This window comes from Typopeltis vanoorti, chromosome 11 (assembly GCF_054136105.1).
Source record: "Typopeltis vanoorti isolate ZY-2024b chromosome 11, IOZ_Tvanoo_1.0, whole genome shotgun sequence".
Classification (NCBI taxonomy): domain Eukaryota; kingdom Metazoa; phylum Arthropoda; class Arachnida; order Uropygi; family Thelyphonidae; genus Typopeltis; species Typopeltis vanoorti.
In genome coordinates this window covers 29,329,743-29,355,906 of record NC_143559.1, presented here as the reverse complement: position 1 = coordinate 29,355,906, position 26,164 = coordinate 29,329,743, and the positions used below count along the sequence as shown (strand labels likewise).

Below are 26,164 nucleotides of genomic sequence, written 5' to 3'. Positions count from 1 at the left end.
AATTTTTGGAAGTTATACTTAGTAATACTTAATACTCACATGTTTCTTAATTTATAATTAATTTATTGTGTATATTTAAAAATAATTTATTAACTAAATTATTTTATAGTAATTTATTTTTTTTATATCTATTAATGCAGATGGAGCTGTTCTCCTGCAGCCGATAGTGCATATAACATCAAGCACTTGCAGTTGAATTGTTATTCTCGTTTTATGTATTTTCCTATAATCGTATTCGTAGTGGCTATGAAACTTTGCCAAAAATTTTACAAATAAATAAAAGACATTTAAATTAATGTAAGTGTTTCAGTTATTTAAATGTTATGATGAATACATTTGCAATTGGGGGAGAAACTCTTCCATCGAAACCAAACATATGATGGAGGAAAATGTTTGTTTCAGAATATATTGGAAACTAATCATTAAAACCAATATTGGTTTTAAGGATTTCCAGTTCAGAAGAAATAACTCACATTCCTATCCCTTATGTGTAAGGCATATCTTAAAGCATAGTGAAAGTTTTAAAACCACTGAATATTTTTATTTTTGTTGCCTTTTGCCCCATCAAAAAATCTTCACCTTTCTTGCTTGACCTACGTACAAGCTTCCATCTGTAGGTTTTCCAGGTATCTTTGAGATTACTTGCTGATTATTTTATTTTGCTGGAAGATCTGCCATTATTTGTCTAGAAGAGCACAAATCATACTAAATATCATGAGCCTGAACAGTCTGGGCTGGCTGAGCATGCTATCTGCAGTAAGCATAGAGTTTTGGAACAAGACAGGAGTCTTTCGTAAAAGTTGTTTCCTCATAGATCCACTTTATAAAGAAAAGTGTGAACCTTCACTCCATTGCCCTAACTTACAATCTGATGGTCTCTGTCTATCCCCTTTATGGGGAATAGTATTTTTCAAATCTACTAATCTTTTCTAACTTTATTTATTTATTTATTTTAAGTTAAGAAATTACTGTCCATTTTAGTTATCTTCCATTAACTACTAAGGTGACATTTTTTTAGAATTGCCTATTATTGTTTCATTGCTGTTCTATGATCCTGTAATGAAGATGCCTATGATACATAGTCAAAAATTCTCTAATAAATAAGTTTTATTTATTGTAGAATTTTTTTCTCAATTTTTTATAGTAATATATTATTAAAATGGTTTTATTGTAGTGACACTTGGAGTAATTTCGGTATTTAATGCAACTAGAGACAACAAATTTATGACCCTGTATAGTGAAAAAATCTTCCCTCCCTCCCTCCCAAAGTCACCATACTATACAGAACACAATCCAAAATAGAAGTTTCATTGTACTACTAAATTAAATAAATGCCCTAACAACCTATTGCAAAGCAATTGATAAGGGAAATTTATTTCATTCTCATATTATATACTTTGAAGTGCAGAAATGAATGGATTAATAAAGTTTCAAAAGCATATGCCTGCATTTTTTTCCTTTTTTATGACTTGGAGTAGGATAATATTACATTTATGATTTTCTATGCCATTATCATGATTAGCATAATAATGAAATTATTATCATGATAAGGATAATAATCTATCATGATAAGGATAATAATCTATCATGATAATGATAATAATCATGAAACTGGTCTGCCAAATATATCTGACAGTTTGTAAAAATGCCAAAGGGTCATATTATAAGGTCAAGTGAGTCCTCACCTGACATATAACTCGTGCAAGACACTGCCTGGCATGAACATGTTAACTTTATGAGTTACTAGTGACTCTGGCTACACAGCCACAAGACTCATTAATGTCTGAGTGGTTTATTCAAACAAGGAACTAGATTTTACATAATTAGTCAACATCAAAATATTATAACATGCATTAAAAATGTTTTTGCTTTACCAAAATCCCAGTAAAAAAATACTGAATTACTGGTAAACTTTTAAAGGGTTTTTGCTTCATTTACTGGTATACCAGTTTATTCGTATTGAAATCCTTATAATAAATATTATTTCACTGAATGCAATTTCAGATTTGAATGGGTTGGTTTTATTAATTTTTAATTACCCAAGATATAACCTTGGGTAATTATTTTAATTACCCAAGCGTAACTGTAGGTCCAAAAAGATGTTGAAATGCTTGTACACAAATGTCAGAAGTATATGAAATAAGAGAAAAGGAATTTGTTACATTGTCAGCTCTACTTGGCCAAAAATTATAGGTATCAGTGAGACCTAGTTGATAAAAAATGATATAGTTACAGGGATAGACTGCTATGTGCTTCACAACCATATGCCTGAGGACAGAGTGCCCAAGGTTTGGTTCCCGTCAATGACATGAGGAACTTAAGGATCTTTGAAGGTTTATATTTCACTTGGTTAGACTATAATAAATTTAGTTTAATCCTTTATCCAAGTGTAGGATATTTTCAGGACTGTAGAAAATATCTTCAGTCCTGAAGATATTTTCAGGCACAAACTTTGTTTGCTCACACTTGGATAAAGGATTAAACTAAATTTATTATAGTCTAACCAAGTGAAAAATAAACTTTCAAACATCTTTCTCTCAATCCAGAGTAATTTAATTTATTTATTTATTCGTATGGCATGAATATCAAAACATGCAGTACAATACACTGTCACTTTAATAACATATAAAATTAAAAGTCAAAAGTAATTTTAAAAACCAATAAAATTAAAAGGTTACATCCATATTGGTCAGATAGTTCATAGCTTCGGGTGTAGCACTTTAAAAGTCCAATTTGTCTCCTGAATGTGCTCTGAGATAACACTGAGTCACAATATGGTTCACAGTTTGTCTCTGAGCTCCACAATCACAATGTGGGGATGGTCGTTTACCCTATTTAAAAAGCATGTCCGCACATACACCATGACCAGTTCGTATTCTATTAAGCTGAGTCCAGGATTTTCGTGGGAGGTGTGAGCAAGCATCAAAACTTTCTTGTAATTCATTGAGAGAAAATTTTGTGATGTCATCTGTATGGCTCTCCCACTGTTCGTGCCACTTTTGCTTCAAGTCAAAGTTAGAATGTAGTAGTAGTAGTTGGGCTAATTGTAGTGGTGGATGTCTTGATCTCAATCGTCGTACACTTAAGTCTGGGAGATCTAAATGTATTGGTAGGGCGGTGTTCTCCAAGATTTTCTTATACTCCTGTAAGAGAGCCTTAGTCCTGCGCAGATTCGGTGGAACACTGTTACTAAGAGCTGGAAGCCAGTGTGTGGGTGTTGATTTAATTGTGCCAGAAATCAGTCTCGTATTATTTAGTTGGCTATCAACAAGTTTAACACGTGTGCTATTTAGCCACACTGGTGAGCAGTATTCGGTAACAGAGAAAACTAGACCAAAAGCAGTAATCTGCAGATTATTGGCTGTTGCTCCCCAAGTCGTGCCTATTAGTTTTTGTATTATGTTGTTATGGGTTCTTAACTTAGCAGAAACGTTTGTTAGGTGTTGCTTGTAAGAGAGCGTGCAGTCCAGGGTAACACCCAAGTACTTTGGAAACTTATTGTGTCGTAGTAAACATCCTTCAAAGAAGATATGTAAGGTGACATCTGCCACTTGATTATTAAGGTGAAAGCTTGATACTTCTATTTTGTCTGGATTGAGCTGGAGCCTCCATTTTTTATAATATTCACCTATAGTTTTCAGATCTTTTGTAAGTACGTCTTCAGCCTGACTCATGTTATTGTGTCGAATGGCAATTACAGTGTCATCAGCATAACAGAACTTGCGTGAGATGGTAGCAGGCAAGTCATATGTGTATAGGTTATAAAGTAAGGGTGCCAATACTGACCCTTGTGGAAGACCATTATTAAGTTTTTGTTGTCGGGACATTTTATTTCCTAATATAACTTGAAAGAAACGTTCAGTGAGCATGGAGGAAATTAAGTGTGCAGTCCATTTACATGGGACAGTGCTAAGAAATTTGTATATAAGCCCTTCACGCCGTACTGTATCATAGGCTGCTGTTAGGTCCAAGAAGACAGCTGATGTGTTTTCTTGCTTCTGAAATCCAGCTTCTATGTATGATGTTAAAGTGAGCACTTGATATTACAGCAACCACTTTTTTCTCTAAAACCAGCTTGCTCAATCGGGACATGTTGCATAATTGGTATGGACAATCTGTTGTACAGAAGGCACTCTAACATTTTATAGGTGCAACTCAATAAAGCAATAGGTCTGTAACTTTTTGCCTCCTGGGGTGGTTTTCCAGGTTTAAGAATAGCAACTATTTTTGACTTCTTAAACTGGCTAGGTAGTCGGCCAGTCAGTAATATATCAGAAAAGAATTCACAGAGCCATTTTATAGTATTTGGCCCGCTATTAATCAGAAATTCAGGATGGACACCGTCGAAGCCTGGGGCCTTGCCTGCTTTGATATCTTTTATGATGGCTTTTACTTCATCTATAGTGAAGATTGAGGCATATTGTGAGAAAGCAGGGGCATTTATTTTTAAAGCTCTAAGTTCTTTCTTAACTTTCTTGGTATGTTCACGGTCCCTAGGTGCCCTTGATATATTAACGATTTGATTAGCTATTTTCTCAGGGGAGATGATGTGCTTTTTCTTTTAGGTAGATTAGTTGTGGAGAGTTGTTGGAGAAGATTCCAAGCTTTTCTACTTGATCGTTTGAAGTCAAGGTTTTCAACCGTATCAATCCATTTTGTTTTTCGAGATGAGTTCAGGCTATGTAGTAATTCATCTGCTATTTCAGGATCTTCACTTTTCAGGAACTCTCTGTAGAGATGTTCGCTCTCTTCATTCCATCCGGGGACATAATCTTTTCTGTAACCTCTAGGGATATATTTTTTCGCAGTTAATATGATTGCTCCTACAAATCTCTTGTACTCTGCAACTCTAGCAGGTATCCACCGAACACATTTATCCAATTCATTCACAAAATTTCTCCAATTAGTAATTTAATAATAAGGTGGCACACCTTTTGGCAACTCCTATAGGTAAGGATGACCTCTTCTATTGCTTCTGCTTTAGTATCTCCACTCTGGGCCTGGCTCTCACTGATGAGACCTCAATAAAGGTCGAAATCGGTATGGGTTGTGCCCCCCCCCCTCCCTTAATGCATAGCAGTATACATGTCTGCAAGGAGATGTGCTGTGCATGATGGGAGATACTGAGACAAGGAGTTGAGATCTTGATCCACCTTTGCTGCGAGTTGCCTGGTGTTGTACTACCTTACCCCAGTCCTGAAGATATTTTTAGGCACAAACTTTATTTACTCACACTTGGATAAAGGATTAAACTAAATTTATTAAGGATCTTTCTCAGCCATAACCAAGTTAGCCGGTCTTGGGAGTGGACGCAGGTCCCCCCCCCCCCCCCACACACACACAGTTTATCTGAGGTTTTTCATCCTGCTAGCAGGCAAACCGGTCCTGTGAGCACACAGGCTACAGTCATAGGATATAGTACTTATCTCTCATTAGGAGGGCTCAACCAGTCCTAAGGGGTCAGTCATGGAATGGGGAGGGGGACCCCACATGAATAAAATAAATAAAAATTGATAGACTGTAAAGATTATTATATTTTTAGAGAGGATGGGACAGGACAGGAGGTTGGGGATATTGCTGATAACAGTTGTATGCCACCTCCTCTCTTATCAATAGAGAAGAGGTGGCATAGACACTGTCTCCAATCATACCTCTCCTTAAACTCATTCACTGTTGGGACACCCACAACTAATTCTGGCAATCCATTCCACTCAACTAGATAGAGTGACCATGCAGTCTTGTTCTGGGAAGTTGCTAAATATGTGGAATTTTCTTTTAGGAAGGGATTTATGCTGAAGCTGGCAATTATGGCACTCTTAGGAAGCAGTGCTATGACTTGAGAAGCTACAAGAAAAGAATGTCAGTAATGCATGGGAAATGGTCAGAGATTGTTTGAGAGAAGCAGCATCAGACTGCATACCCAATGTTAGGAGAATAAACAAAGTGGGGATTAAGTGGGTGAGTAGAGATAAAAGCAAGAGCTGCAAAAAAAGAAAAGAAAAGTGTGGAGGGAATATGAAGAAAAAGATAATCAGCATGCTCATGAGCAATATAAAGCACTAGCAATTTGATATGCAAATCAAGTGGTCCTAGTACAGAACAAAACACTGAGGTACTCCACTAGTCACCTTCACTTTCCTAGATTCCACTCTATCACTCCTACTCTGTTGTCTGTCTGTCAGGCACCCCCTCCCTCCCTCCCTCCCTCCCTCCCTCCCTCCCTCCCTCCCTCCCTCACACACACACACACACACACACACACACACACACACACACACACACACACACACACACACACACACACACACACACACACATCCATTGCACCTGCTTCATATCCATTCCCATAGTTACATCATGATTCCAGCAGAATCATGATGTAATCATTTCATTTATCCACTTCCACTGTCTCTTGATTATAAAATGTAAATAAATTACTTAGACCATAATCTTACAGAATAAGACAGACAAAATGCTGCCCACTATTGAGTGTCATATCTCTATCTGCCCACCTTTAATTTTACCTTTAACCAACTTTTCCAATAATTTAAAGGGGGAAAGAGGTGATATTCAGTTGCTTGCTTATGATACAAAATTTGGGAGTTATTAGTTGATACAGGTAAGATAGGTATCCTTCATGATACAACATAAAATTGACAATCATTATCCTGTAAAAGGTAAGGTTATGCACTTAAGGTTGAAAAGGGTGCATACCGTGTATCATATTGATGGTGCTTGATTGCGCGTAATTGATGAGGCTAGGAACTTGGGGATAATGATGGACAGAGAATTGAAGTTCAAAAGGCATATTGCAAAAGCTGGTAAAATAGTTCAAAGGATTACTTGGATGTCAAGAAAAACATGTAAACAAGTAAAAATGGGGAAGTTATTATTCCTCTTTATATGGATATGTTTTGATCACATCTTGATTACTGTGCACAGATTTGGTCAGCTGGGTTTCTTGGGTATTAGGAGGTAGTGGAGAGGATTCAGAGATGAGTGAACAAGATGGTGACAGGTCTGTGGAATGCTTCTATGAGGATAAGTTGAAGGTGTGTGGGTTACAAAGTTTAGTTGATAGGTAGAAAAGAGGAGACAATAGAAACTTATTCAAGGGATTTTATAAAATTAACACAAATGAAATTTTTCAATATATGACAAATAGAGAACTAAGTCATCCATAGAAGTTGTATAAGAGCGTGGTTAGTAGGAGTATGTGGACTAGATTATTATTTTATACTAGTGGTTAAATTCAGCTGGGGCCCTCCAGGGTCTGGCCCCAGAACGTTTTTATGCACCTGACCCGGAACATTTTTCTGTTTTGTGACTTTTCTCCTTTACAGTAATTATGCCTACATTATTATGTTATTATTCAACAATTGTTTAAAGTTTTGAACCTTGTATATAAAGTCAATATCAACAGTTTCCTGATTACAAATGTGTGATGAAAGGGATGAGGAGGTTCGGAGTTTCCTGTAATGCGTTATCTTGCAGCGTAGTGTAGCGTAATTTTGACAGACTCGTAGCAATACTTTGTCTTTTCTGGTTGGCAGCACTGTCAGCAACAGTCAGTTACCAACAATAGAACAGCAGATTAGCAGTTGTTTATCAGAGCTCGTGATTGTGAGAAGCACAAAGAAAATTATGTAATATTTTTGTGTTTATGTAGGTCTGCTATTTCAACTATGGATAAGTATATTGGTACTTCTTTAAATGGAAAAATAGCTCGGATGACAGTGATAATACAAAACAAGTTTGTAATGACAGTTTGTGTGTAGTTTATGAAGAGAAAGAAGTCTGTAATGAATCCACAGAAACACAGGATTCCCATCAGTTGCAATGCGATAATATTAATATGTTGAACAAAAGGAAAGTTTACCTACTTGCTGGATACTCGAATAGTGGATAGCATTCAATGGTAAATACAATGGGTTATTTTGTAAGGATGGAGTTTTGGAGTGTATAACATGTACAGAGGTACAGACCCTATTAGAAATATTCCTTAGTAAATTAAAAATTTACTAAAGAATTTCAGTTATTTATTTCATCATTATTGTATTTTCATTTTTTTTCTTTCCTGCATTTAGGTAACAAGCTGAATAGCCCTGCTGTTTTTTTCATCGCTCATATAACCTAATGTTATCTTAAAATGAATTATCTTATCTTAAATTGAATTATCTTTTAATATTATTTATATTATTACCCAAGACCCCATGGAGTCAAAGACTCATCTAGGAGGTCCATTTATCAAACATACAGCTCATCATACCATGCTTTAAACACACTCAAATTCTCTGCAGACACATACTCTCAAGCAAGGCATTCCAATCATTCACAACTCTGCATGAAATAAACCTGCTTCTCACTCCCCTACTCACACCCTCCTTATACAGTTCCAGGGATGACCTCTGGTTCTCCCCTGATCTCCCACTATTTTCTTTAGAAACTATATAGAATTGATCCTATAACAACCCCTTACTAATTTGTAGGTCTCTATCACATCTCCGCTCTTCTTCCTGTCCATCAGACTCTGCATGTTGCATCTTCTCAATCTTTCCTCATACTCGACATTACAGAGGTTAGAAACGACCTTAGTCAGTCGCCTCTAGACACTCTCCAACATATCTTTATGCTTCTGAAAATCAGGTGACCAAATCAGGGCACAATAGTCCATGTGCCGCCTAATCAAAACCTTATACAATGGAACAAGAATCTTCCTATTTCTACAAGTCAGTGTTCTCTGCATCATTCCCAGAAGCCTTTGTGTTGTCTTCACAATTTTGGCTGTGTCCCCTAAATTTCAGATCCTTATCCACTATCATCCACAGATCTCTTATTTCCTCTACCTCCAACAATATATTCTCACCAAACATAAATTCTGCATCTAATTTTGTTTTCCAAATTTTAAAACCTTACCTTTTGCAACATTGAACTCACATCCCCATTTCTGTTCCCATTCACTCAATTTATTTAAGTCTTCTTGTAAGGCCACAACATCTTCTCTACTCTTCATGGTTCGTCCCAACTTTGCATCATCTGCAAATAACTGAATATCTCATCCAAATCTTCACCAATATCACTAATATACAAGTTAAACAGCAATGGCCCTAAAACAGACCCCTGATGCACACCACTAGTAACTTTCCTTTTCCTGGATATTGCTTCCCCATACACAACTTGTTGATACCTATCAGATAGCCAATCTCCAATCCAATGCACCAATCTAATATCCAACCCCATCTGCTCTAGTTTGACTATCAACTTATCATACGGTAATCTATCAGAAGCCTTTGCAAAATCTAAGTATATTACTGTGTATCCTTCTCCTCTGTCCATGGAAGCACTCACCTTGTTGTAATAAGTGGGTAGATTACTAAAACATAACTTCCCTTTAGCAAATCCATGTTGTCCATCAAAGATAATACCATTGTTGTCAACCCAATTCTGGATCCTAGTTCTCACAGGCTTCTCCAACAACTTAACTACAACACCTGATACACACAGAGGCCTATTGTTTGATGCTTAAGTTCTATCACTTGCTTTATGAAGTGGCACAATCTTGCCCTCTTTCCTTACACTTGCCCTCTTTCCTCTCTCCTTGCACTCAATCAAGTTCCTTAGGAACTTGATTGAGTGCAAGACTCGTATTAAAAAAATATGTCAAGGCTGGCCTCAACTCCCTGCCACATTCCTTCAGAATACGTGGTAACATATTTCCAAGTCCCACAGCCTTATTTACATCTAGTTTGCTCAACTTCCCATACACCTCTTGCTCATTTAAAGTCAGTCTCTCCTACTCATCATCAACTGCTCTCAATCTCTCCATGAAATCGCATTCACATGATTGAAAGACCTTTATGAACTGCTCATTAAGTATCTCCACCACACCTTCTGCAATAGCTGTCTTTATACCATTTTCTCCAATCAGTATCATCCTTCCATAATTATTCTTTCTTTTGCTGGCTACATATCGAAAGAACTCCTTAAGATTCTTTTTGGTTTCATTAGCTAACTGCTGTTCACACCTCTCTTAAGCTACCCTCACCAACCAAGTCACCCACCTTGCCTGGTCTGGTTCTTTTCACTTCTCTTATGTGCCTCCATAATGCCCTTTTCTCTGTATTGTATGCTTAATCTCTTTATTCTTCCATTTCATGCATACCTTATTTAACTTTCTCACCCGTGGAATACATTTCGTCATTGCATCTACTAGATAGTTTTTGAAAATTCCCTAAGCTGGATTGATCTCTTTTTCCAGCTAACTCCTCACTCCATGCTACACATGCAAGCTGTCTCCTGAGCTCTTAATAATAAACCCCCCTCCCTTTGTAGTTCCACATATACCCTTTTCTTACAGAGGTCCTCACACTGCTGGCAACCACCCAGGTAATCACCTCATGGTCGCTCTCACCAATTTTTGGGTGATTTGACACTTCATTTATAATTACATCCTCTGATGAGATGACCAAATCCAATACCCTCAATCCTCATTTGCAGTTTGCTCAATACTGTTACATACTGTCTGACATAGTTATCTCTCAAAAACTCAAGAAACTAATTTTCTTTACTTCCAGTTGCTATCTCATCATCCCAGTCTATATTGCCATAATTAAAATTGCCCATAATGATCGCTCTTTTCTTATCTGCTTGGCTAATTTGATTATACATTTCATAGTCACTACCAGATATGGATATCAGAATAAATGGGAAAAAATTGAATCAAGTAAAGCATTTAAATATATAGGAAGTGTTATTAGCAGCATTGGAAGATGTAAAAGTTACATAAAAGCATGAATGGCAATGGAAAGTGATGCCTTTAATAGAAAATGGAATTTATTCAGAAGTAAAATGGATAGAAACTTAAAGAAAAGACTAATAAAATGTTATGTGTGGCGTGTTGCCCTCTATGCAGCTGAAACTTCGACATTGAAGAAAGAAGAAATTAAGATTTTGGAACGCTTTGAGATGTGGATTTGGAGAAGGATGGAAAAAATCAAATGGACAGATAAAATAACTAATGAAGAGGTCTTAAAAAGAGTAGAAGAAGAAAGAAGTCTGTTATGGAGGATAAAAAGACGCAAGCGAACTGGATTGGACATATTCTGAGAGATAATGGAACCATCAGAGATGCCATCAAAGGAAAAATAGACAGAAAAAGACCCAGAGGAAGAGTAAGGAAAACAATGCTAGATGACATGCTGAATGGAGACAGGTACATAACCTTGAAAGAGAAGGCTCAGAATAGAAGTGAGTGGAAGGAAAGTTTCTGCTACTAAAAGAAGAACCTGCTCAATTGCAAAATACTCAAGAAGAAGAAGAAGTCACTACCATCCACATTTCCTGATTTATAACAACATCCAACCAAGTATTTCCATCCATTCACCTCTCTCTCACACCATACTGCCTCAAACCACTTGCACTATTTCCCTCTTGCATCTCTACTTTGTGTGGACATAACTCTTTCTCTATCATCAATAGCACTCCACCTCCCTTTTTACCCCTTTATCCTCACGAAATACATCATATCCTTCCATCTCTATTCCTGTCAGGATGTCCTCCTCATCTACCCATGTCTCACTTATTCCAACAATTTATGGGTGAACAGACTCAATTAGTGCAACCATTTCATCTGCTTTGTTTCTTACACTTCTAGCATTTGTATATAAACACAGCAGCTCATTCCTGGATCTACAGCTAGTTCCACTGATAACACTCATTCGATGTGATCTCTCCATGCTTGACACTGGGGCCATTTCCCTTTCTGCTTATTCATTTTAGAACCCTCTTCAATTCCAACTGTTTCCTCTTGATCCCAGGTCATCACATTCCCTTCCAGTCTACACATGCTCTCACATCCTCTTGGAGCATTTACCTTTCTGACACTGTGTACCCCTGTCCACCCTGAGCCTCCCCATTTCCCTGTTCGTCTTGCGCAACCATTCGCTCATTTTCCATACTCATGCCACTTACTTCCTCATTCATAACCACCTCTTCAATCTCTCTTGTCATACTCTCCTGCTCTTCCACATCACTTCCCACTTTATCTGATTCATTCTCTGTACTCACTTCTCTACCTTCCAGCAACAGTCTCTCCAAATGACTTACACCATAAACACTCAAATGCAGTCCATCATTCCCATTCAGTTCACTTCATCCTTCAAACTCATTCCACACATTAACAAATTGTACTCCCCTCTCCTCACACATTACAGCCAACATACTATTCATAATCCTTGCTCTCTGCCTCATCTCACCACAGTCATACCTAGGTAACATTCTTACTACCCTTCCTGTCACACTATTTTCTTTTATCTGTCTCTAAGCAGCTTCCTGATATCCATTCTCACATGCTCTTTGTCCTCTGTCAAGTCATTTGTACCTATTAAAACCATTAACTCCTTCACTCGCTCCTTCCTCATATCCAATGCCTCAATCACTCTACTCATTTTACCACCTGGAAAACATACCTTGTGCATCCTCTCATCCAGCATACCTTTAATAATGGAGTTGCCATACAGTGTTACTCGCTCATCTTTCGTTAACTCTTTCATACCTACTTGATTTGTTTTATTCATTTTCACCTGAATTTTCTTAATTTCATTCCCAATTAATTTCATCTCTTGCCTCATCCAACCCAATTCAATTCGAATCTCACGTCACATTCTCTCTATCATTCAATCTTTCTCATTTTTGAACTCTTGACTCCCGCTTCACACTTTCACTCTCATTCATCCTTTTGGGTTTCTGTACTTTCGGTCCATGCATCCAACTTTTGCTTTCATTCATTTTTTCCATTTTTCCCACTTTCGATCCTTTCGGCACGCTATTTCCGGTTTCTTTCGTTCTCTCAATTTTGTTTCCTTTCACCACATTTGCCTTGCTTTCATTCTTTTTACCATCCATTACGGTTTTCAAATCACTCGTTTTCTTTTTGAATGCTTTCTTAACAATTTTTTGCCTTTCTTTCACACCATGCTTCTCTTTCAAATGAGCACTCATTCTTCCCGCGACATTCTCACTACCAATACTTTCTGTCATCAAATTCATATTAGCACTCATCAAATCCTCGTTTAGCTGACACTTCACACATATCCTCATTCCATCAATCCTAAATATCCATAAACCATCTACGTAATCAAAAGAATACATGTAGCACACCTTGCTTCATGAAACGACTGAAGTTTAAGTTAAAGTCATGCACCGCCGCCATCTTTCCTCTGCTGGTTACTACTCTAAGTGCCAAAAACAACGAATTTGTTATCAAGTTTAAGCAAAATTTCCAACACACTAATAATACTAGTAGTTCACAACTTTTATAGCAGCTCTTACTCAAACAATCACTCATATACAATTAATTATTTCAAGAATGAAATAATTAATTGTATATCTGAATCCGGTGCACTTCTTACACACCGCCACTGTATTGGAATTTGTATTTAATGTTTCTGGTGGTGTTGAAGAGAAGGCCTGATGGCTTTAACTCCACGAGAATAAATAAAATTTTTAAAAAATGTTGCGACAATCCATCAATAACCTCACATTTATGATCCTTACTTTAAGGTCCCGGAGCTTATTCGTTTAGAATTTAACCACTGCTTTATACCATAAAAGACTTCCTTCTTTTGTCAATCTGTGTGTATTCTTATTGCTGCCAAATGTTTCTCCATTAAATTGATAATGCATTCCTGGACTTAAACTCTTTATTCAGTTTCATACTTGGCTGCTTATTGAACCACCATAGCTCATTCAATAACATTTGTGCCCTTTGACTGGAAAGACCTTGTTTCAAATTCCATCTAGAATATAAAGAATTTTTATATGGGATTTTCAATGGAAGATGAATTAGCTGTCATTAAGAGAGTTTTCATTCTGCAAAACAGACAAATCAGCTAAAGGATATGTACAGTTAACAGATATAACAGACTATGAAAATAGGATTAATCACTCTATCACATCATTAATTAGGTTTTGATCATTACATGGTATTGAGCTTAATATTCAAGGGGAAGTGATTTCTTGCATTCTTCATCTATTACAAGGCAGTTTTACCAGTATAATAAAGTCTTTTATGTTCTTGGTACAAAATGCAGATTATAATGTAATATGGAGTGGCTATGAGAAAGATTAGATTAGCATAATGTTTAGTGGCTTATTGCAGTGATTCCTGAAACACCCTAAGTGTGCCATATAATAATATCATGAAAAGGGATTTTTTCACTTATCTTCCGATAGTCTCTAGTCAGATCATCTTGAAAACATAATTCAAGATGATCTGTTCAAGAATCTTGAACCTTGCAAGACTTGTAACATTTGTTATCTACAAGTACTTCAGTAACTCACTTCAAACTATTCATGATATCAGTTAAGGGGATAAAAATCCCTTATTGTTTTTCAGCCAGTAAGCGAAACTAAGATTGAAAACTACGATCTGTAACGTTTCATGCCGACGAACTGTCAGCGTATCCAAGCGTAAGTGACCACTTGGTAGTGCCACACCACAGCAACTCGTTGCAAAGGTATAGCAAGCTCCCTCACTGTTCTTGATATTTTCTCACAATGTAAAACACACAGCTCTTAAGAGATGTAGTACTGTTTTACATTATGAGGAGAGGACACTACCCAGACCGGTTTCAACGTTACAGATCGTAGTTTTCAATCTTAGTTTCGCTTACTGGCTGAAAAACAATAAGGGATTTTTATCCCCTTAACTTATATCAACCTCGCCAGAAAAAAATAGCCATTTGGCTTTTCATCTTATTCATGATATCATTTAGGAAACTTACATAGTGATGGATCAAGTAGAAAACCCTATATTATACTACCTAATTATCAACAACTGAGACATACTTCTGTGTACAGAATTAATTTATATGTATCAGTTATTTACCATTATTATTCTTATATTATTATATTCCATTATTTCCATTAATAATAATAAAATTATTATTTTTCATTTCATTATTATTTTATCCTTTAAATCAAATTGTCAGTGTTAAGTCAAGATTTTTTGTTAATATGACTGTTTTTGCCTTTTTTTTTTGTCAGGATGGAGTGGGGGGAGATTATTTCAAATACAGCATTTCATAAAAATTGTATTTTCACTTCAGGAAAAGTAGCTTATCAAAATTCCAAGATCTGGAAACATTTGGCGATCTCTCTCTCTCTCTCTCTATATATATATATCTTCATTAGCATACATGCGTGTTCTGTTGTGTTGACTTTCTACTGTTATAACTATTCTTTTGTGTCAGATCTTCGTTATACTCTCAATCGGGTATCACGTGGTACCTTTGAGGGACAATGGAATTTCCTCGAGATCGAGGCAACACCAGAGTGTCTAAGATTTACCTCTCGTAAAACGCCAAGAAAATTTATATTTTGCTGCGCCACTTAGCGCTATTAGATTAGTAATATTAACAATCAAGAGGTAATCTCAGGACAGTACTTAAATGATACCTAGCAACTTTGCAGACGTGGCCAAACTCTACTTTTCTCTAGTATCCCGCATAGGTTCGTAATATTTTATAAGAGGTGCATCGGATTCCAGAAATCACAGAAAGTCTTTGTTAGAAACAAAAGCAAGGTTTATTATATATCAAAAGTAGGTACACTCAATATTATTAGCTTAATTCTCATCTTAAGGGAGTTCCTGACAGCCAGGACAGAGTTAAAATATTACAATACTACAAATATACTTATAACAGATTATGCAGTAGCTTTCTAAAGTAAGAATCATATTTATACTCTTAAATGCTTTAGTCATGTATGATTATCACAATCTTTCTAAAACTCAGTAGTTCTGTCAGACCACACAAGATAACATTCATATCTTTTACAATCTCTTTATAATTTATCAATTCCTTACTCTAAACATACTTGTAGCTTCTTGCAACATATTAACGAACTTTATCACAGCGATAGGCAGTAAGATTAAATACAACTCTCTCTAAACACTAGCAACACGATCTTATTCTATATCATTAATGTTCCCTTTTCTGCTTTATCTACGAGGCACAAATCTCTCACTCATATTCAGTGAAACACAAATAAAGTCTACTTATCTTCCCCTTTGGTTTTATATTGCATCAATGGTCTACAGGAATCTGGCCTTCTATGGACTGCTGGGCTTACTTCTTCCACGGAGATACGACTGCTGAGTCCCGCTACTGCCTTAATCGGAATCCTCCGGAATGGAGGCACTGCCACCTTTCACCACTGCAGGACGAACACTCCGAGATCCAGGAACAAAAAGCCTCCTTTCAGGGGTACGTGACACTTATATTTCCCTCTTTATTTTCTCGGCGTTTCACGCATTTCTCGATGTCCAGCTAACACTCACGTGGTCTTACGTCATGGCGTCCGGCCTTCTCCGTTATCGTATGTGCACTGATGTCACGCTGTTTGCTTGGGGCAAGCCGCACCCTCGCGTCACTGCTCCGTGACCTTTGGACTTCACTCCCCCCCCCTCATGTTGAATTTGTGCTAACATTCTATATCTATTGATACATATTATTTCATAAAACTCTGCTAACGTTTTACACCTTTCATTATTAATTTTAACTCATTTGTGAATGGTACAAAATACACACTTATTTAACCTCTCATAACAAAATATGCTTGATATATATATACATAGCAATTATTTTATACTCAGAGGCAATCACCTGTATTTATCTCCCTTTTTTATATGGAAATGCATGTTAGATTGTGATGAGATAGGAGTTCCTAAAATTCCACCTCTATCACAATCCAACATTACCAATCTTAAAAGATAAAGATTCTGACTCTTTTTTCAGCAGAGTAAATATTGCATTCTACAATGCCCTGACATCTAGTAACAAAGATATACTGGATTGGACTTTGTTAATGTGGGATTTTGTATATTATCTGGATATTTTACTGTTATCAGTACAGCTTTTAAATATTTAAGGCTTTAAAATATAGTCTTTCGTTACTATTGTTCAGTCTTTTTTCTGTTTCATATGTTAAATATTAAGTGTATAATTTGTTTTATAAGTTTTTGTTTATTTAGCAAATGTATCAGTCCAAAAATTTGTTTACATTCCATTATTCCTATTTAGGAACCGCCTCAGCTGGATGAGCAAGTAGCCATGGCAAATTATCGGTACACTGGTGCCACTATCCATGTTCACCCTTATCTGTCTTCAATGGTTAATTATGCACAGCCAATTAAATTTCAAGGCTTTGATGTAGCAGAAGGTATAGAATGAGTATATAATTTGCATTTTTTAAATTAAATATCTCCATTTTAATCTGTTTTAAAATTTCCAGCTAATCAATCCTATTGATTGATCAGCTGGAAACTTTGCATTGCTTGTCAGATTTACTTGATTAGCTTCAAATACAAACATACCTTCTTTAGAGGAAGAACAAGAAGAATTCTGCTCGTTCTGTAATCAGTTTAATATTCATTACTTCAAGCTTCATTATTTTTTCAGTAATAAAATTTGTTTCACAGAGAAATAAGTTTTATTTCACTTCTGCATTGATTTAACCTAGTATCTTTCTGGGTATACCTCCCACTGATAGACCTATATAAAGGTCTAGATCTCTAAGTGGTGATTCTTTCCATGTTTTTGCCTTCTTTATCCAAGCATCAGTATGAGGTAACTTCACAACCAATCTAGTAGAATATAGAGGCTGGTGTAGGTTTACAACAAGAATATAATTTCTTCAAGTATAGTATGGGGATATTCATTTGTTTGCAGATGATGCAAACTTGGGATGAACTATGAGAAGTAGAACAGATGTAGCCTTACAAGAAGAGTGAATGGACATGAACAGGAATGGGAATGGCAGTTCAGTGTCAAAACGTGAAATTTTAAATTTTTGGAAATAAAGAGAGGATGTAGAATTTATGCTTGTGGGGATATATTGTTGGAGGTGGAAGAAATAAGAGATCTTGAGATGATGGTGGATAAGGATCTGAAATTTAGGGGACACATTGCCAAAATTGTGAGGAACGTTACAAAGAATTCTGGGAATGATGCAAAGGACACTGACTTATAGAATTAAGGAGATTCTTGTTCCATTGTGTGTGGCCTAATCAAAGCCCTATACAATGGAACAAGAATCTCCTTAATTCTACAAGTCAGTGTCCTTTGCAGTGAACCAGGTGACCAAATCTGTGCACAGATTTGGTCACTTGGTTTTCAGAATGATGTAGAAATGTTGAAAAGGGCCCAGAGGTGACAGATTAAGGTAGTTTCTGATCTCTGTAATGTCGAATATGAGGAAAGGTTGAGAAGATAGAATTTACAGAGTCTGGTGTAGGAGAATAAGGGGTATTAGTAAGGAGTTGTTATAGGATCACTGTTGGAGAGTTTTTCATTAATTGGTTGGAGATGTGGGGAGAGATCGAGAGGTGATCCCTGGAAGGAGTATGTGAGCAAAGGTAATGAAATCTATGTTCGTATCATATGTAAGTATCACATGTAATTTAAATATGTAATCATAATTTTAATGAAAAAAAAAGTATTATTGTATGTATAAATTTATGTAATTTATCTGAGAAATAATAAAATGTTAAAAAAAAAAAATCCCAAGACTCCATGAAGTCAAAGACTCATCTAGGAGGTCACTTTTATCATACACACAGCTCATCATGCTGTGCATTCAACACATTCACATTCTCTGCAGACACCACACTCTCAGGGAATGCATTCCAATCATTCACAACTCTCCATGCTTTTTGCATGGAGAGTTGTGAATGATTGAAGCATGGAGAGTTGTGAATTGCTTTTTGCATGGAGAGTTGTGAATGATTGAAGCATGGAGAGTTGTGAATGATTGGAATGCATTCCCTGAGAGTGTGGTGTCTGCAGAGAATGTGAATGTGTTGAATGCACAGTATGATGAGCTGTGTGTATGATAAACGTGACCTCCTAGATGAGTCTTTGACTTCATGGAGTCTTAGGATTTTTTTTTTTAACATTTTATTATTTCTCATATAAATTGCATACAATAATACTTTTTTTTTCTTAAATTAAGGGGATATTAAATCCCACATAGTTTTAAAACCGAATAAGAAACTCAAAGATTGGAATCAGAGAGTTTCTCACGCTAAGTGTTCGCCAATACTTTATAGTTTACTATATTCAGCAAGAAACTCTCTGATTCCAATCTTTGAGTTTCTTATTCGGTTTTAAAACTATGTGGGATTTAATATCCCCTTAATTTAAGTAATGTTTTCATTGCCGAAATGAAGCTTATTAGCTCTTTATACTTAAGTAACTTTTTTTTTTCATTAATATTATGATTACATATACGAACATACATTTCATTATATATGATGTATACATTGATAACGTATGCATCATATGTAAAGATTATTAAAAGTATGATTATATATTGTGATTACATATATTACAACAGTTTTTTTTTTTTTTTTTTTTTTTTTTTTTTTTTTTTTTTTTTGTAACTGAAATTCATACAGATTTTTCTCTTTTTTTCTTTCTGTATAATGTATTAATAATAGTTACTGTAGTTGGTAATTTATTGTTTCTGTGTTGAATAATATTGCTTTTTTTACAGCATTTATACATTTAACAACAAGTTATATATATTTACAATTTTCATTAATGTACTTAAGTGCTGCAATTACTGCACTTAAATGTAATATATGGATTTTTTTTGATTTTTTTGTTGATCTTGGTTGAGATGTAATTTCTCAGCTTTCATCCTCGGAGCTTATTTATTAAGCTTATCTGAGGATGATACCGGTTAGTTATTATTTATTGGTTTTTTGCTGTGTTGGGAAGTAGGCTGATGTGTGATACGTCTGATTTTCACTACAGCTGTAGGTTGAGAAATTCACACACATACACAATAATTCGGAATTTCTTGACGTGTCACTGAACTGGAAAGCCTGAACTAATATATTCTGTTTCATTAAGTTCGTGTGTTTCTTGTTCATAGTATGTCCTTAAGGCTCTTTTCAGGCTATTGTAGTTTGTAAGGTTCCTGTATTCAAAATGTAATTTATTTAGCACGTCTGGGATGTAGAAGCTTCATGTGGCCTTCCTGTAGTGATTATTGTATTTATATGTGATATAATTAGTTGTCTGAGGTCTTGTTATATGGTATAACTGGTAATTAGTTTACGGAATTAACAACGCATATAAGTATATTAATTAAAGGTAACTTTAATGAATAACTTCTATATTTCGGCAATGTCACATTGCCATCTTCTATATTTCGGCAATGTGACATTGCAGAAATATAGAAGTTATTCATTAAAGTTACCTTTAATTAATATACTTATATGCATTGTTAATTCCGTAAACTAATTACCAGTTATGTCTAACCAACGTATAAGTCTTGCTACTAGTGTTATATGGTATGTATTTCCGACTGTCCTGTAGTTGTCTTCGAAGTAATGTTTTAGCAAAACTGCATAGTGACATGAGTGTTTTGCTGTCAGTATTTTATGTTCTGACATTGCAGTGTATATTAAGTCCATATTGTCTCTTTGTTCCCAAAAGATCAGTTTTATCATTTTGTATTGTAACGACATTAATCTATTTAGTTTGTAGGGTGCACTGAAAGCCTTCATTGTTATAACGTTCTTAGTAGATTTTGGCATAGTGCTTTGTATTAGTGTTTTTAGGCATGTGGAAACTATGTCTTTTAACCTGTAGAGTTTGCCAGTTATTGTTCGGAGTTTGTTTTGTAGATGATTTATGTGGCTATTCTAGTTCATATCTCCATCAAAGTAAATTCCAAGCTATTGTGTTGTTTCAAACTGAGTGATTGTAGTGGTTTTACTGTCTGTGTGTTTTTTTTATGTTGGAGAGTGGATGTTGAATGGTTATATATTTGTTATCAACTGGTCAAGTCAGTGGATTTCTGAACATCATTAATTTTGTCTTATCTGAGTTTAGGTGTATGGAGTTTTTGGTGAGCCAGTCTGTGAGCAGATTTATGTCATGCTGTATATTTGTTTGGGCTATGCTTGCATTATTATGGATGGATGCTATAGCTGTATCGTCTGCGTATTGGAAGATCTTGCCTTTGAGAGGTAGCTGATTAATATCGTGCATATAAATGTTGAATAGAGTTGGGGAGAGTACAGCTCCCTGTGGCACTCCAGAGGTAACTGGTAGCTCTCTACTTTGGTTTGACCCAATACGTGTGATATGCTTTCTATTTTGAAGGTAGTTTGTAAACCACCTGTGCAGAGACCCATCTATTCCAACATGTCTCAGCTTTTCTAATAAGGTTTGATGTGTGAGTGTGTCAGATGCTTTAGTCAAATCGATAAAGACTACCATGGCAATTTTGTTTTTGTCTACGGTGGTATTAATTATGTCCGTAAAGTCTTCCAAGAGAGATGTTGTTCCCTTATTTTTCTGAAAACCATATTGTGTTTTGGGGATAATATGAAAGTTCTCTGTATATGCTATGAGTTTCTGTAGCACGATCTGCTCCATAATTTGATTGATAATTGGTAGTGTTGCTATGGGTAATTGCTGTAATTGCTGATTAAATTTCTTTTTCCATGTTTTTATATGGGTGTGATTATGGCAGTCTTTAACATACTTAGTATCTATCCTGTTGTAAATATTTTATTTATTAATTTTAGGGATTGGGCCTAAGCTAATTGTATGTTGCTTGATTCCTTAGGTCTTATACCATCAATTCTTGGGCCTTTGTTTGGTTTGATTTGATGTATTACAGAGAGAAGTTCTACTTCTTTTATGGTTGGGAACCATAATGTCTGTTTTGATTGTGGTGCAAGTGGAGGGTCACGTTTCGTGATTGGAGGAATATTTCTGTGCAGTTCTTGGATGGAGTCTGAAAAGTATTGGTTAAAGTCATTTGCTAGTTGTTGGATAGATTTTGCATCTTTCATGAAGCTGCGTTTCATGGTTTCAGAGGTGGTAGTATTGGGAGCACAATCTAGCATCTCATTGATCAGATGCCAGGTTTGTTTCATGTTGTTTTTTAGGTTAATTTGTCTCTGTAGTAGTTTCTTTTTGCATTTCCTATTTGTGTTGTAAGGTGATTCCTTGTTATCTTATATTTGGTTTGTAAAGCTGCATTATTTGGATATCGCTTTAATTGTTTTCATAGAGCGTCCTTTCTGTGTATTTCTAGGATTAAGTTTTGTATTATCCAAGGATTTTGGGTTGTTCTTGAACGAATTCTGGCTTTCTTTATAGCTTTCTTATATATTTCCTGCAGTGTGAATTTAATGTTGTTGTACAGGATATCTGGTGATGCCATGTGTACCTAGTCGGTTTTTCTTATTTCTAGGTTGATTATTTCTTTGTCTATTATTGTTTTGTGTTGCTTTTCATATGTGAAGCATTACATGGATATTGTCTTAGTGTGCAGGTTTGGAGCCATGAAGTAATGGTCTGCTACTTTACACTTTATGACTGCTGCAACGTAACTGTTTGGTGGTGCGCGGATGTTTATATGATCTAGGCCCGAAGCAGTGATAGTATTTCCGAATATTTCTTCTCTAGTACATGATGTATTGTTGGTATTAGGTTATACATGGATAGTGTGTGTAGGTATTGTACAGTGTTGTTCTGGTTTTCATTTGGAATATTTATGTTTATGTCACCAATTATCATTAGGTATTCGATTGAGCATATTTCTTAGCATGAAAACCAGCAATTGAGTTCGTGCAAGAATTTTATAATTTTTAAGTTATAAAAAGCTTGACTTTGATGTTTGTGACTTTCTCAAGAATATCTTGCTGTCTCTGATCCATAAAAATTGATAATTTTTTTTCTGTTTTTGCTTTTCTTGCTTGGTACAACAGATTCTGATTGAATGGCATTAAATACTGAGGTAGAAAGATTGGTGTCTTGTCTCACGATATGTTTAAGTCCTTAGCAGCTGTTTTTTTTCTGTCTGCTCGCTTTTATGAGATTGTCTCTTGTGGAATTGCTTGTCAGACGAACTATGTGACTGGTGCGGGTCGTGGAAGCCTTGTTTCTTGTTCTTCCTGGGAATCCGATTTATGATCTGAATGTCATTATGCTGTAGGGGATGTCAATTGCATGGCCTAACTTTAAACTACGTCTCTGAGATTTTCTATGGATGCAGTTTCAGGAAGACCTTTTATGACAAGATCTTCTTTATGTTGTTGCTGATTTAAAAGTTCATATTGTAGTTTTAGGGAATTAGGTTCTTGACAGAATTCGGATGTCTCTTTCATCAGTTTGTATTGCTTGCCATTTAGTACGGTAATGCTGATTTTAATTTCTTTTACCATTTGCAAAACTTTGACTGTTGAATTATTATATTTAACAAAATCCTCATATTCACTCATTTTTCTTGTTATTTGTTCGTTCTGTTTATCAAAGAGTTCTTGGACAAGATCTACTAAGCTGGCTTTTATATTCGCTAAATCTTTTTCTAGTAATAAATTTATGGAATTCAAATTATAAGACTCACCTGTATTTTTTTGTCTGTTCAGTTCATCGTCTGATTCTGCCTCCTGTGTAATCGGTTGCAGCGTGGGTAGCGCCGTTTCTTTGTTCTCTCTGCAGTATAGGGACTTCCATTCATCTCATTTTGCATTGGATTTGTGTTGCCATGTTGTTTCTGAAATTCCTGAACATGTAAAGTGAATATTCTTAAGGCATTTCCTGCAGATTATATGATTTCTGTCGGACGATAAATCCTTCAGGTACTTGTTGCACTTCATGACTCACCTTTCTTCCTTTGAATCCGATTTTTTTAAAGATGGCGACGTCCTTTGTTCTTTGCTCGTTGGTGACCATGTTGGATATGGTCACCAACGAGTGCTCAAAATTTGGATTCTACTTGGCCAATTTCGGTGAATTATATATCGCTGTCTTTATCATGACAAGTAGAATTACTTTATGAGACTTTTAAATTAAAATTGGAGTTAGAACCACTTTAAAACTATAAAAAACAGGAGCATCACTGCTCCTGTTTTTTATAGTTTTAAGGCCATTCTATCGCCGTAAGGCCATTCGTATGCCTATACAGTGCCCTCTCTATAATAATAATAATAATAATAATAATAATAATATTATTATTATTATTATCGTTATTACCCAAGACCCCATGAAGTCAAAGACCCATCTAGGAGGTCCTTTTATCAAACACACACAGCTCATCATACTTTAAACACACTCAAATTCTCTGCAGACACATACTCTCAAGCAAGGCATTCCAATCATTCACAACTCTGCATGAAAAAAACCTGCTTCTCACTCCACTACTCACACCCTCCTTATACAGTTCCAGGGATGACCTCTGGTTCTCCCCTGATCTCCCAGTATTTTCTGTAGAACCTCTCCAGCATTGATCTTATAATGACCACTTAATAACTGGTAGGTCTCTAGCATATCTCCCCTCCTCCATCTCCTCCTGTCCACCAGACTCTGCAGGTTTCATCTTCTCAATCTCTCCTCATACTCGACATTCCAGAGGTTAGAAACTACCTCAGTCAGTTGCCTAGGAAACTCTCCAACATCTCTTCATGCTTCTGAAAATCATGTGACCAAATCTGGGCACAATAGTCCATGTACGGCCTAATCAAAGCCTTATACAACGGAACAAGAACCTCCCTACTTCTACATGTCAATGTCCTCTGCATCATTCCCGGAAGCCTTTGTGTTGTCTTCACAATTTTGGTATGTGTCCCCTAAATTTCAGATCCTTATCCACTATCAGCCCCAGATCTCTTATTTCCTCTACCTCCAACAATATATTCTCACCAAGCATAAATTCTGCATCCCATCTTTATTTTCCAAATTTTAAAACCTTACATTTTGCAACATTGAACTCACATCCCCATTCCTGTGCTCATTCACTCAATTTATTCAAGTCTTCTTGTAAGGCCACAACATCTTCTCTACTCTTCATGGTTCGTCCCAACTTTGCATCATCTGCAAACAACTGAATATCTCCTTCTAAATCTTCACCAATATCATTAATATACAAATTAAACAGCAATGGCCTTAAAACAGAACCCTGATGCACACCACTAGTAACTTTCCTTTTCCTGGATATTGCTCCCCCATACACAACTTGTTGATACCTATCAGATATGTACATTGTAATCAAGTGAGAATTTTTTCCACAACTATAGCTCATTCAGAGAATTTAATAAGAAAGGAAATCACCTTTATTTCTACTTGTATATGGAAAATATATGACTTATTCATTAATTTTACTTTAGTATTTTGAATCTGGCTTCCACTGATGAGACCACAATAAAGATCAGAACTACTCTTGATAGCAATCCTTCCCATTATGGAATGCTCATTCAACTTGTGAAAAGTTAACAGCTGCTGTATATAAGTAGACTAGTTGCAACTTCATGCTTATATTTGAATATAGGATTAAAACAAGAATCTAATTTCTTGTCAATTATAATATATACATTGTACCAAGCAGGAAAACATTGTCTAGTTATATATTTGGTTAACTTAGCTAGTGAATGGGGTCAAATGCAGTATCATTATTTGAAGAAAACTATGGGATAAGAAGCAAATAAATGAGTTTTCAGATGCTATATGAAGGTATAACATATGAAAACTCATTTCATCTTTAATAACACACACATGTAGGAAAGAAAAAATAGTTGCATTCAGCTCAATTTAATATATCATAATGTGTGTGTTATTAAAGCTATAATTGTCAGTATATCTCTCATATACTGATATAAAATCTATAATTATCACCAATGAGTTGTTTGTCTGATAGACATTTCAGATCAGTTATAATAAAATGATAAATCTGTATTCATCAGAGCATTTGGTAATCTGTGAATCTAATAGTTTGATTGATGTAAACAATTTTTAACTTGATATTGAATACATTATACAGTAATCTCACTTAATTATCTGATCTTCAAATATCTGAATTCTCAATTAATAAATATTCAAATTGGTTAGAAATCTGAACTGACTTCATGTACAGTACCTTCATTTAACATGTTCGCTGCCACGCTACTTCGGCATAGTCTGTTCCCATACGCCAAGCAATTTCACTTCTTCAAGGTCAGTATGGTAATCTCGTTGCCGGTGGTAAGTGTCATACGAGTATACTCGTAGTTGGCTTGTGCAGAGCATATACTATCTATGAGAATACACAGTTTTGATGCTAGCTCCACAAGCCAAGCATTTTCACTTCTTCAAGGTCAATACAG

At 35.7% G+C, this 26,164-nt stretch overlaps 1 protein-coding gene across 1 annotated transcript in view; it reads left to right on the top strand.

Moving 5' to 3' along the window:
- LOC150101406 (1-phosphatidylinositol 4,5-bisphosphate phosphodiesterase-like) overlaps window positions 1-26,164 on the top strand; it is a 675,244-nt gene that overhangs the window by 401,477 nt on the left and 247,603 nt on the right. Inside the window, exon 17 of the mRNA XM_090400793.1 lies at window positions 17,086-17,220. Within this exon, the coding sequence (XP_090256919.1) occupies window positions 17,086-17,220 (135 nt within the window). The remainder of the gene's footprint in view (window positions 1-17,085; window positions 17,221-26,164) is intronic.